This window comes from Leptodactylus fuscus, chromosome 3, assembly GCF_031893055.1.
Source record: "Leptodactylus fuscus isolate aLepFus1 chromosome 3, aLepFus1.hap2, whole genome shotgun sequence".
In the NCBI taxonomy this organism is placed as follows: Eukaryota; Metazoa; Chordata; class Amphibia; order Anura; family Leptodactylidae; genus Leptodactylus; species Leptodactylus fuscus.
This window is the reverse complement of record NC_134267.1, coordinates 117,699,631-117,710,969: the sequence shown is the minus strand read 5'-3', so window position 1 is coordinate 117,710,969 and position 11,339 is coordinate 117,699,631. Positions and strand designations below refer to the sequence as shown.

General features: G+C 37.4%; 1 protein-coding gene across 1 annotated transcript in view; it reads right to left on the bottom strand.

Annotated features, from left to right (window-relative positions):
* Positions 1 to 1,698: 1,698 nt before the first annotated feature.
* EPHA7 (EPH receptor A7) overlaps positions 1,699 to 11,339 on the bottom strand; it is a 64,632-nt gene continuing 54,991 nt past the window's right edge. The window contains exons 4-5 of the mRNA XM_075268215.1: positions 7,472 to 7,627; positions 1,699 to 2,338 (exon numbers count right to left, since the gene is read on the bottom strand). Of these exons, the coding sequence (XP_075124316.1) occupies positions 1,977 to 2,338; positions 7,472 to 7,627 (518 nt within the window). The 3' untranslated portion in view covers positions 1,699 to 1,976. The remainder of the gene's footprint in view (positions 2,339 to 7,471; positions 7,628 to 11,339) is intronic.

Genomic DNA, 11,339 nt, shown 5'->3' with positions numbered 1-11,339 from the left:
ATAGGTTCGTGGTTATAGTAACGCAGGCAAACAAAGCAGAATTTCTAAAGCAATATATTTAGGAAAAGTCTTCAGTTTACATAAGCTGCCAGTATAGATAGGATCCTTGGGGTGGGACAACCCATTTAAAAGGGGGGTTCTGGAATATAGATTTTATTGCCTATTCTTAGGACATGCCATCAATATCATATCAGTGGCTTTCTGATACCTAGCAACCAGTCAATTGGTTCATTGTAGTATCTAGTGCCTAGGAGTCATCTATCTACAGTATAAAGTATAGTACATAGACAATACAAGTGAGTAGCTTTCTATGTCTAATAAACTATACCATGGGCTTACTTAAAAGGGGCTCTATCACTAGGAAAAGTCATTTTTAACTAATCACACCTTTGCATAGCCTTTAGAAAGTCTATTCCACACCTACCTTTAGTATGTAGATTGCCTCAGTGGTTTCTGAATAAGTCCGTTTTTATCCATATGCTAATTAGTCTGGTGCATGATAGATCGTGCACACCTCTCCCTATTGTTTTCTATGGGAGACTGCTGCTGACTCAGCTTCCTGTTTGCCTCTCACACATAGGAGATAATAGAAGAGAGGAGGCTGCTGGGAACTTCCTGAGCTGGCTGGAAGCTCTTTAGCATATCAATAAAAACTGACTTATCCAGAAACCACTGAGGCAATTTACATACTAAAGGTAGGTGTGAAGAAGCATTTCTAAAGGCTATGCAAGCATGTGATTAGTTAAAAATGACTTTTCCCAGTGATAGAGCCTCTTTAAGCACTGAAAAAGCTTATGGAAAGCACCATTTGATATAAAGTTTAAAACCAAAAGCTTATTAGTTCAACAAAGTATATTCAAAGACGTACAATAAAACATATTAGGCTAACATACAGGTCTTTTCAATCTCATATTGCGTATCTTTAAATATTTTTTTTACTAGTTTACTTTTGTAGCCATAAATCACTAGGATATGGGTGGTTGGAAGGGGGCAAAGACCAATACCTGGGAAATATTGTATCCACAATTACCAACCATGGTGGAGACTGGTTTCTCCCAACACAAAGGAGAACCTGTCCACTGACTGAGCAGGAAAGTTAAACACAGCATTATACAATGGCGCTGAGCTGTATTTAATGGTTGTAGGTCCTTCACATTTACCCTCCACAGCGCCGCTACCACCCATCCACTATGCATGGGAAATATATTATTGAGTTACAATATAATTCCATCAGTTTCTTGTCCCTGCAATCAGAACCTTACAATTAACAAGCAATGGCAGTATATATAATGGCAGTATAAATCCTAGCAGTATATATTTAAACCATATGAACCAAGCAATTGACAACATCTAAAAAAAAAGCTAATATTGTTCCCTAAATATTGCAAAAGGCAAATGTCCTTCACTTCCCATAATTCTGACCACGTAGTGCCAGGTGACTGAGACTGATTTATATCTCTTTCCTGAAAACACATTTCTTTCTGCTTATAATAATGCTGTGTGAAATGTGTGAACCAGTTTTAATGTCTATGCATCTCTGGGCAAGTTGTAAATCGCAACAAACTATTCATTTAACCATCAAATCCAATTTTCTTTTTTTTGGAAACAAATAGAAAAGTATATAAAATGACAACATGTTCCTTAAGTAAACCTGTATAGTTGACTGTGCAGTCCTGACATACAGTACATGTTCATGGGTAAAGGTTCATTTGAATCCCTGATCATTCTAGGTCTAGGAGTCCACTTGGTGGTCCTATCCAATGACTGACAGCTATCTCTTTATGCCCCTGCATACATGGAGGACTGTAAGTCATCGAATCGAATCCAACCATGTAATTCCAAATTTACACACAATGTTAAAGTATTTACATCACATATTGTAGGTACTGTAAAAACATCAATAACATTGTACCTTTTGTCTGCAGATTTCCTTTAACTATGAGAGAGAGAATTCAGTCATTCAGTCAACATATCAACTATATCTTATTGAAATACAACTTACCAGCCTGACCAGTTGTAATACTGACAGCAGCAAATAGTCTTTGCGAACGGCTCAGGTCAGAAACCCCATTTACAGCTTCAACTTCAAAGGTGTAGTTGGCATGTGCGAGAAGGTCCACAATAGTGATATAGGTATCTATTAATCCACTTTGCTGAGGTACATATCCCACTGTATTCCCACAGGGTACACATTCCCCCTGCTCCCAGCTACATCTTTTGCATATAACTCGATAGGTGACATCATTTCTCCCGCCATTATCCGCTGGAGGACTCCATTCCAGGCTCACTGTTGTCTGGTTGATGTTGAATATTAGATTCTGTGGAGCTGAAGGAGGCCCTTTCAGAAAGAAAATGAGAACCATTAAACAGGTTGTTTTTTTCATATAAATGCAATCATATATGAATAATGTCACTTTACATGCAAAACATTGGTGAAAATCCTGTACATTATCAGTTTTTAAGAGGGGGGAGTGATGGAGAAGTAAGTGATCGGAGATTCTAGAGGGGGGGGGTGAGGGGAGAGTGCAACATGAGTATTCAGATACACAAGGGAGGGCTCAAGAGGTTAGTAACGGGAAACAAAAGGTGGGAGGTTGGAGAGATTTTAAGATGACAGTTCTATACTAGGGTTATTTGATGCCAAGGGGGATCTAAAAAGGATCCAGTCGTGATTCGGGTGGGAAGACCACAGGTCACTAGCTATTTTCGACTAAGCCAGAGGGACTATATCTGCATGAACTTGTCATGTGACCTAGTTGTCCAACTTATAAGTTCCTCAAATTGGGCGATCTGATCCACTTTGCTCACTCATTGCTCTATTGAAGGAGGGCTAGTCCTGAGCCAATGAAGTGGAATAAGCGTTCTTGCAGCGGCTAGGAGCTGGGTGATAAGTGGGTTCTTAAATAGATACCTTTTTAAGCAAAAACCAGGAGTGGATCGAAAAATGCTTCGACAAGTTGGATTGGCTGAAAAACCAACATCAACACAACACTGTGTGAACAAGGGCCTATGCTGCTTCTACTTTAAGTACCACTTCAAGTGAAACTGGAAGGCTAGTTGTGACCCAGGTCTGCACACTGCCTAGCCAAGTGTTACGGCTTGTCAATGTGTTTTGTACTCTAAACTATAGAAGAACAGAAGTCATGGCATATAAAAGGTAGACTTTACTTAAAGAACTTCTGAAGTGAACGCTGTAGGGACTGTCTGATGACAAAAGTGTTAGCCGTTTTATTTACTATTAGACATTTTTTCTAGTCCTAACCTCTGGATGGAGATGAAACTTGCTTACTATAGGAGTGAACCCCTTTATTTCCTTTCCATAATAATTGAATTTGAATTCCTTTATTTAGCTAAATAGAACAATTTTTTTCAGCTACTGCATTAGACTGATGTATCTGAACATATATCGATACTACTATATTAGTACAAAAACTAATGGAACTGGAGGAAAAATGTATGCCTACTGATATCACATATGAAGTAAATGGAATATGTTTATGGAGATAAGGCTCCGCCAATGGTGAGAGTTCTAAAAAGTTATATTAAAAAGATATTTTATGTAATAAAAGAAGAATCTTGCCTACTGATATGAATCCAAACTTTGGGGAATATCTCCTCTTTTTATCTGCAGTATATTCTATTTTACAACCTATACCAGTGACATTATTCAATACAAGAATTATAATTTATCAAATGTTCCTAAACAGCTGGATTCACAACATGAAATGAGAAAGTGAAAAAAATATTATGGTTAGACAAGTGATGAAAAACAATATGGAAAAGTAGATGGAAAAGTAAAAATGTTATAGGCCTTAGAATGCAGTGACGGAAAACTAAAATATTTTCAATAATAAGGTGGCATTTATCTTTGACAAAAGTAGAATGACATAAAAAAAATGTAAATTTATTATTATAATTATAATAGTAGCAGCCAGAAGAATAAAGTTATAACCATGGTAAACACCTCCAATTCAAGTTCTTAGCATCTGTGAATAGATGTCACTCTGTTGATTCCAGTGTTTTGTTTAGTTTTTTTCTCTAGCCCCCCACCATCCCTGATCAACAAGCGCATGTATTGTTGATGCCTGGTGTTCTGGTTAAAGGGGCTCTATCACTGGGAAAAGTCATTTTTAACTAATCACATCCTTGCATAGCCTTTAGAAAGGCTATTCCACTCCCACCTTTAGTATGTAAATTGCCTCAGTGGTTTCTGAATAAGTCCGTTTTTATTCATATGCTAATTAGCTTCCAGCCAGCACAGGAAGTTCCCAGCAGCCTCCTCTCTGCTATTATCTCCTATGTGTGCGTGCAAACAGGAAACTCAGTCATCATCAGCAGCAGCAGCCTGTGCTGTATACACCCATAGGAAACAATAGCAAAGAGGGTGCACGATGCATCGTGCACCAGTCTAATTAGCATATGAATAAAAACGGACTTATTCAGAAACCACTGAGGCAATCTACATACTAAAGGTAGATGTGGAATAGCCTTTCTAAAGGCTATGCAAGGATGTGATTAGTTATAAATTACTTTTCCCAATGATAGAGCCCCTTTAAGCTCTGTAATGTCAGAAAGGAGGTGTCAGACGGGCTGTGATTCATAGCTCCAATCAAAGGCAGCCAGTGTCAGAGCTCAGAATCACACCCCTTGTCTGCACCTGCCTGACACCACCCCCTGACAGTGCAAAGACTAACTAGCTTATCAAGCACCGAAACTAATAGCATTGATTGCTCAGGTGGGGTCTAGAGAAAAAAAATTGTTCCAACTAATCCAGAATCCACACATTGCAGAAAAATATGAGTAGCGGAAAGGCTGTGATTTCTTAAAAGCGTTGCAGTTTTGGAAATAGCAGCACGTCAATTACACTGTTGAAAATGCTGGTGGTTTTTTAATAGGTACAACGGAAGCAGAAAGTCCACAGAGGAAAGAAACCTTTGCGGACTTTCTGTGAAAAGTTCTGCAGAAAAAGTAATGCATTTCCGTCACAGTCTTTCCTGCAGCACTTTTTCGCTGCAGCCTGCTAGGCGGGGCCTTCGCCTTAGGCATTAGAAATGTGAAGATGAAAAAGTTAGATACCGTAAGTGTCTTAAAGCCCAAAATAAGTATCCTTGAGGGGTTAATAAATACATCATTATGGAAAGCAAATTGTACATGGTGTCCTTATTATTCAAATTTCAGTTATTGCTAATCATTTTTATTTATTCTCAGAAGAAAACCTTTTGTGCAACTTGATGCCTCTAAGAGTTCACGCATGAATCATGGACACATGTGCAAACCTTGTTGGAGTGTAAACAGAATCAAATAGGTCTGTATTATGATCTATAAACACTCGGTTTGCTTCTGTATTGTGCCTCTGTGAGCCACTCAGCAAGCAATGTTTCCAGAGGAGAGAACCTCTGGTACATTAACATAGAGGTTATCTAGTTTATTGGGATATTAGCATAGAGGTTATCTAGCTTATTGGAACTTCAGGCAGCCTAAAGAGCCCCTCGGGGCTACAAAAAGCAGACACAAAGCAAGACAGCTAAGCAACTTCAAATGAACCAAAGCATTATATCACAATTTCTGAAAAAGAGGAGAGTTGAGATGGTGTGTTAACTACTCTTATCCTATATTTACACAACGGGGATAACCGGTCATGGATTATTTTAATGGATGTCACATGGCTACATTAGGTAAGTGAATGGAAGCTATTCGTAAAATCAATTGTTTGACAGTATGTCACCTGTCCTCAAGGTAGATAAGCTGCTGCCTGCTGTCTGGCAGTGACTTAGCCCATAGATATCTAAAATGTATTGCCAGATCAAAATATAAAAAGAAACCTTTCTACTGTTGAGACAGATTTATCAAATGTTTGAACATTTAAAGAGGTTTTCTCATCTTCCTGTTTCAGCAGATTTGCTTACTGTCTCTTCTTCTCACTTCATGTATTCCTTATTCAACAAAGCCACCTCCCCCCAGCTTGATGAACAGGATGCTATGAAGTATCACAATACTTATTATGATTACTAGGAATCAAATATATATCTAACATAATGTAATATAATATGCTGAGCTAATAATATGCACATGCTTCTAAAGCAGTGGTCCCCAACCTTTTTTCCACCAGGGACCAGTTTCAGCAAGACAATTTTACTATGGCCCGGTGGGGGCGTGAAGGGGTGTGGATGGGGGCAGGAAAGGGGTGTGGTTGGCAGGCGGGGTTAAGCATGGGGGTGTAGATTAGAATCATGTACATATGAAAACACAAGAGAAAGTGCAAACTACAGTATATAATTTTTATTATATTTAATGTGACTCAAGTCACCATAAGGCAGAATCAGTGGGATTTTGGGCAGAGCTGTAACTAGGAGTTCAGCACAGGGAGGTACTAAACGCCTCAGGTTATGCAGGTTATATGGCTACTGATGACAGACACTGTTATGAAGATGGACAATGATGACGGATATCACTCCTTATGCTGCTATTAACTTCACTACAGCCTCACTACAGCTACATTACACGTCACAGGGACAAGTGATGTGTAATGTAGTTGCCCAAAGTTTGGTATGCGAATGCGGGGTGGAGCCAAGACCCGCTGCATGTCCTGCATAGTACTAGAATCCCAGACATACAGCGGGTCCTGGCTCAACCCCACACTTTGCTCACCTTATCCCGATGAGCAACAACCAAGCATCAGTGTTGCTGACTCCTCGCCGCCGGTACGCGGACCGCTGCAACATGCCCCGCGGCCCTGTATTGGTCCGTGGACCGGCGGTTGGGGACCCCTGTTCTAAAGAAGCGACTCTGACTCAGTCTTATTTGTGTGTTTACATAGAGAGATAACAGACACAGTTTTATCAGTAAACTGAAATTAGTTTACAGCAGAGCTGTAGTTAACAATGAGAGCAGTGTGTGACATCATCTGTCCTGTCCAGGTTCAGCTCTATGGCAATACTGTGTAAACAGTGGGAGGAATAATTTCACATAGCAGGAAAACAAAGCAACATTGTTAAAGCAATGTATTTAGGAAAACTCTTGAATTTCCATAAACTAGCAATATAGATAGAATCCTAGAGATGGGAATACCCCTTTAAGCCTACAATCTCATACTGTGTATACTGCATGGATAATAAAGTATTTTTAATGTTAAGTCAGTCCTTTTTTCTACATTCACCTTAACATTTTAAGTAAATTGGACATCATATTCCTGTTGGTGAAAAATAATTGGTCAGGATAACATTAATAGTCTCACTTTGGTCCAAAATAGTTATTTAGTAATCAAGAGAATGAAAAGGTCTTTACTGCATACACATGTATTTTTCTAAAAGCTGAACTTTCCTTGATTCCTTGGTTTCCATGTCAGTATGGCAGCTTTCATTAGTTCATATTAAGCATAAATGAAGACTTGCCATTTTTAGATATGGAATGCCAAATTATGTATGACAACTTTCCGGTTGATTAAGCAATGTCATTTAAATGATGAACTCACTTGTACATGCGATGTATGATGGATCAGAATAGGCTCTGTAATAACCATCTTCACAGTCACATCGAGATGAGCCTTCCCTGTCAGAGAAGCTATGTGCCGGACATCGGGAGCATTGCAAGTCTTGTGATGAAGATTTATAGAAGCCACGACCACAAGCTATAGAAAGGAAGAAGAAGAAGAAAATGTTTACTTAGAAATATGCCTACATAAATATTCTTATTAATATTCAGAGATTTCATTCAGAGGGATTATCCCATATGCAGAAATAATTTATTTAAATTTCAAATTTTTTTACTGAGTTGTTCAACTTTTTTTTTTATTTTATTCTTATTGTGCCTATACTTTTACTATAGGGACACTTAGGAGAGCATGTTGGTAAGTAGACAAGCTGGAAATCTCTCTCTCTGAAAGTCTACGAGACCCTTCAAGTAAGTCTTGCATAGATAGAGATTTGCAGCCCACAAAACAGACATTGTGTGTCCGGATTGTCATAATGTAGGTCGTGTTACATAACACTGAAACTGAATGGCCTTGATAATGGAGAAAACCAGCAAGCACTGAGACTATTACACCTTTTAAGTATGACCAGGACATGCGTTACACTCTGGAGAAATGATAAAACTTTACATGTGAATGGCGTATTAACTAGTTCATACTGCCCACTGTGAGAACAGCAAGTAATGAAAGGCCAGCAGATCTAAACCATAAAAATAAATGATGTGAAAACATTACAACATATTTGGTGAATATACATTACAGTAGTTGCAGCATGCACAGTATTTTTGTACATACTCTTTGTGCATGTGGCAGAGGTTTGCAAATATTCCTGTGACTGTCCCATTTATGTGAATGGGGTTCACAGAAATCCATGTACTTGCAGTCAAAATATCCCCATGCAGATCAAAAGAACAGCAACAAATCTGCTGCGTGTGAATATACCTTTGGGCTAAGTTCCCATTATTAGTCTGTTGCTCTCCTCCATCATAAGATGAAAGAAACAGATTTAAAGACAGTATTCCCATGAACATAAAATGTTAAATTTAAAATTTTTTACAAACATAAATTAGTAAAAATTTTGCCAAGTTTTAAAAAAATGTTTCTATTTATCATAATGGAGACAGTGTATGTTGCTTTGTTAGGTTGTCAATGAATACAACCATGAATGCAGGAACTCATGGCTGAGTTTCTGACAAGTCCTAGACCATAGAACTTTTCTATTCTTGATTGTATCCATTGGTAACCAATTAAGACAAAACACTGCCACCACTACATTGGTTAGAGAAAATCGTTAAAACTCTGTAAAATTAAACATTAGTTGAAATATGATCATGTTCATTTGAATAAGCAGCGCTTTGGCTGCAGCAGAAATGCAGAGCCAAAAATACGCTGCGTATACGCTGAAATGGAAATGCTGTGATTTCAAAAACAGTTGTATTTTTGTAAATGACAGCATGCCTATTATACCTATGAAATTCTACAGTTTTCCGTAAACGTATAATAGAGACAAAGTACACAGAGGTAAGTTCTGCAGACGAAAAACTCTGTGGAAAAAAGTGTGATGCATTTCTGTCGCAGTCTTGTTGGCGGTGTTTTTTTTTTAACAGCAATGTGCTGTGTGGGGCCTTGGACTTAAATGGAACTGAAATGACTGATGCAGATGGAGCACACATTGTCTACATTCACTCTAATGTAAAAAAACATGGCAGAATCTTTCTTTCATTGAAAGATAAAGTCCTGAAATGTTACTACTGCTATACAATGTTACAGCATAATTTCTTTAAAGGGGCTCTGTCAGCAAAATTATGAATAGCTTTAAAAAGGCTATTCAGGCACCGCTAATCTTATTTAACTGTATATAATAAATGACTGACTATTAATATTCATCTTCTATCTACTGAACAATCACTGACCTGTATAAAGTAAGCAATGTTATAGCATAATTAAACTTACGGTATATACAACAAAAGATATAGTAGTAAAATCTAAAAAATATTTACAGAAAGCAAAAAGATCAATGCAAGGTATGACCCCAGGACTAATAAAATGTAGGAGGGAAGAACTCTAGAAACCCTCTTTCATCTTCATGGAAGACTGACTAAATTCTTTGACTACAACATATATAACAGCACTAATTTGTATAAAAGTATACAGATGCATTTACTTAGTGTAATGTGTTTTTGTGCTGCTATTACAACAATGAATTTGTGCATAGATGACAATTAACGGGGCTGTAAAAACCCTCCCTCATGATCTCTTATTTTCTATTGAAATGCTCTCTGGGAAGTCATGTAAGGGTCACAGACAGCACCGATGTCTATGAGAGAAGCACTAGGAAATGGGGGCAAATTTGGGATAGGGAGGCAGTGATGAAAAAAATGTCATTGACTAGATTGTATTACTGTAGAATTAAGCTATTCATAATACAGAAGTATGTGTCATACAATATTATGTACAACTAATTCATTTGTCAGACTGCAGAATGGGTACCAGGTAACTAGAATAGGGTGGTCCTTAGATCACCGGCCATCGTCCCCCTCCATATGAAGACACAGGAGATAAATAGAATACAAAAATATCAATGTTTATTAAGTACAATGATTAATAAAGAAAATAATATGCAATATGTTAAAACCATGTAGAAAGACATGGACAGAAACAAATTCTCATTGAAAAATTGTCGAAGCGCCACACAAGATAATAATCAGGTGAAATGTATTCAGGTCAAAATGACAAAATGCTGTGTATATATTGTATTTCTATACACTTATGTTTATTATTAATTATTGTGGTTTTGGTAGTTGATATTAAGTTAGTTTTGGTTATTTGTGTCCTCTGTGTTGTAGGAGTCTTTGTATTGTAATGAGTCGAGGTGCATTGTACGTTGTATACAAATGAATATTAGGGACTACTGTATACCATGAAATCTGAACTCTACAACACTATTCCACTGGGTTCTCTATTATAGGGGATGTCCGCAATCAGAAATCCAATATTAGACAAAGCCTAGACATGTGACTATACATAATGAAAGCACATATCTATCGTATATGCAGAATAATACATAAGTCTGGATGGGATTTTTATCATGAAGGAATACATCATTTCATAATAAGTTAATATAATAGTTTGATCTGATGCTATAGAGAATTCCTTATAAATCTAGATCTTCTTTGCAACCACAATAGGACCACAACAAACACAACATCTATTAAATATTTAGTTGAACTGTTTGCACAAACAAGTGAAGAAGAAAAAACAACAACACATAAAACATTTTATTTTCGTCTTTTGTCTGCTCCTATAACAAAGAAAGTCTATTGTTGGAATTGTGGTTGCTGTTGAGTCATGTAGAAAGTATGCGGTGGAGTTATAGAAGGAGCAGCAGTGCTATTAGGCTTTTATTATATTTTTGATTAAGACGTTAACACAACAAATATTACCATGAGGTCTCTGGAGGTTCTGCTATATTCACTGTTTAATAATACAAAATGAAAAACAGCAAGGAAGATGGAATAAAATTGGTATCCTTAAAAGGAAATATTTACCACCCTACACATGTCTAAGTATATTCAATTTGCCTTTTTTTAAATAGACATTTTACTTTGATATTTTCTATGTTGCCAAATGTGGTAGAAAGTGGAGATCAAAGGCAATCAAATGTGGTGGAGACAACAGCAAAATGGTACAAGTCCCAAACAGACGGGTAAGTATACAGTTAAAGGGAACCTGCGGCCATAACCACTAAATTGTCAGGGTCGAATTCGACAGCACGGGTCAATCAGTCAGATCCAAAAAATAGATTCAGGCTATATTGACAAAACTGTGTAACAGCCACCATATAGTGATGTATTGGTCTGTTCTTGATGAC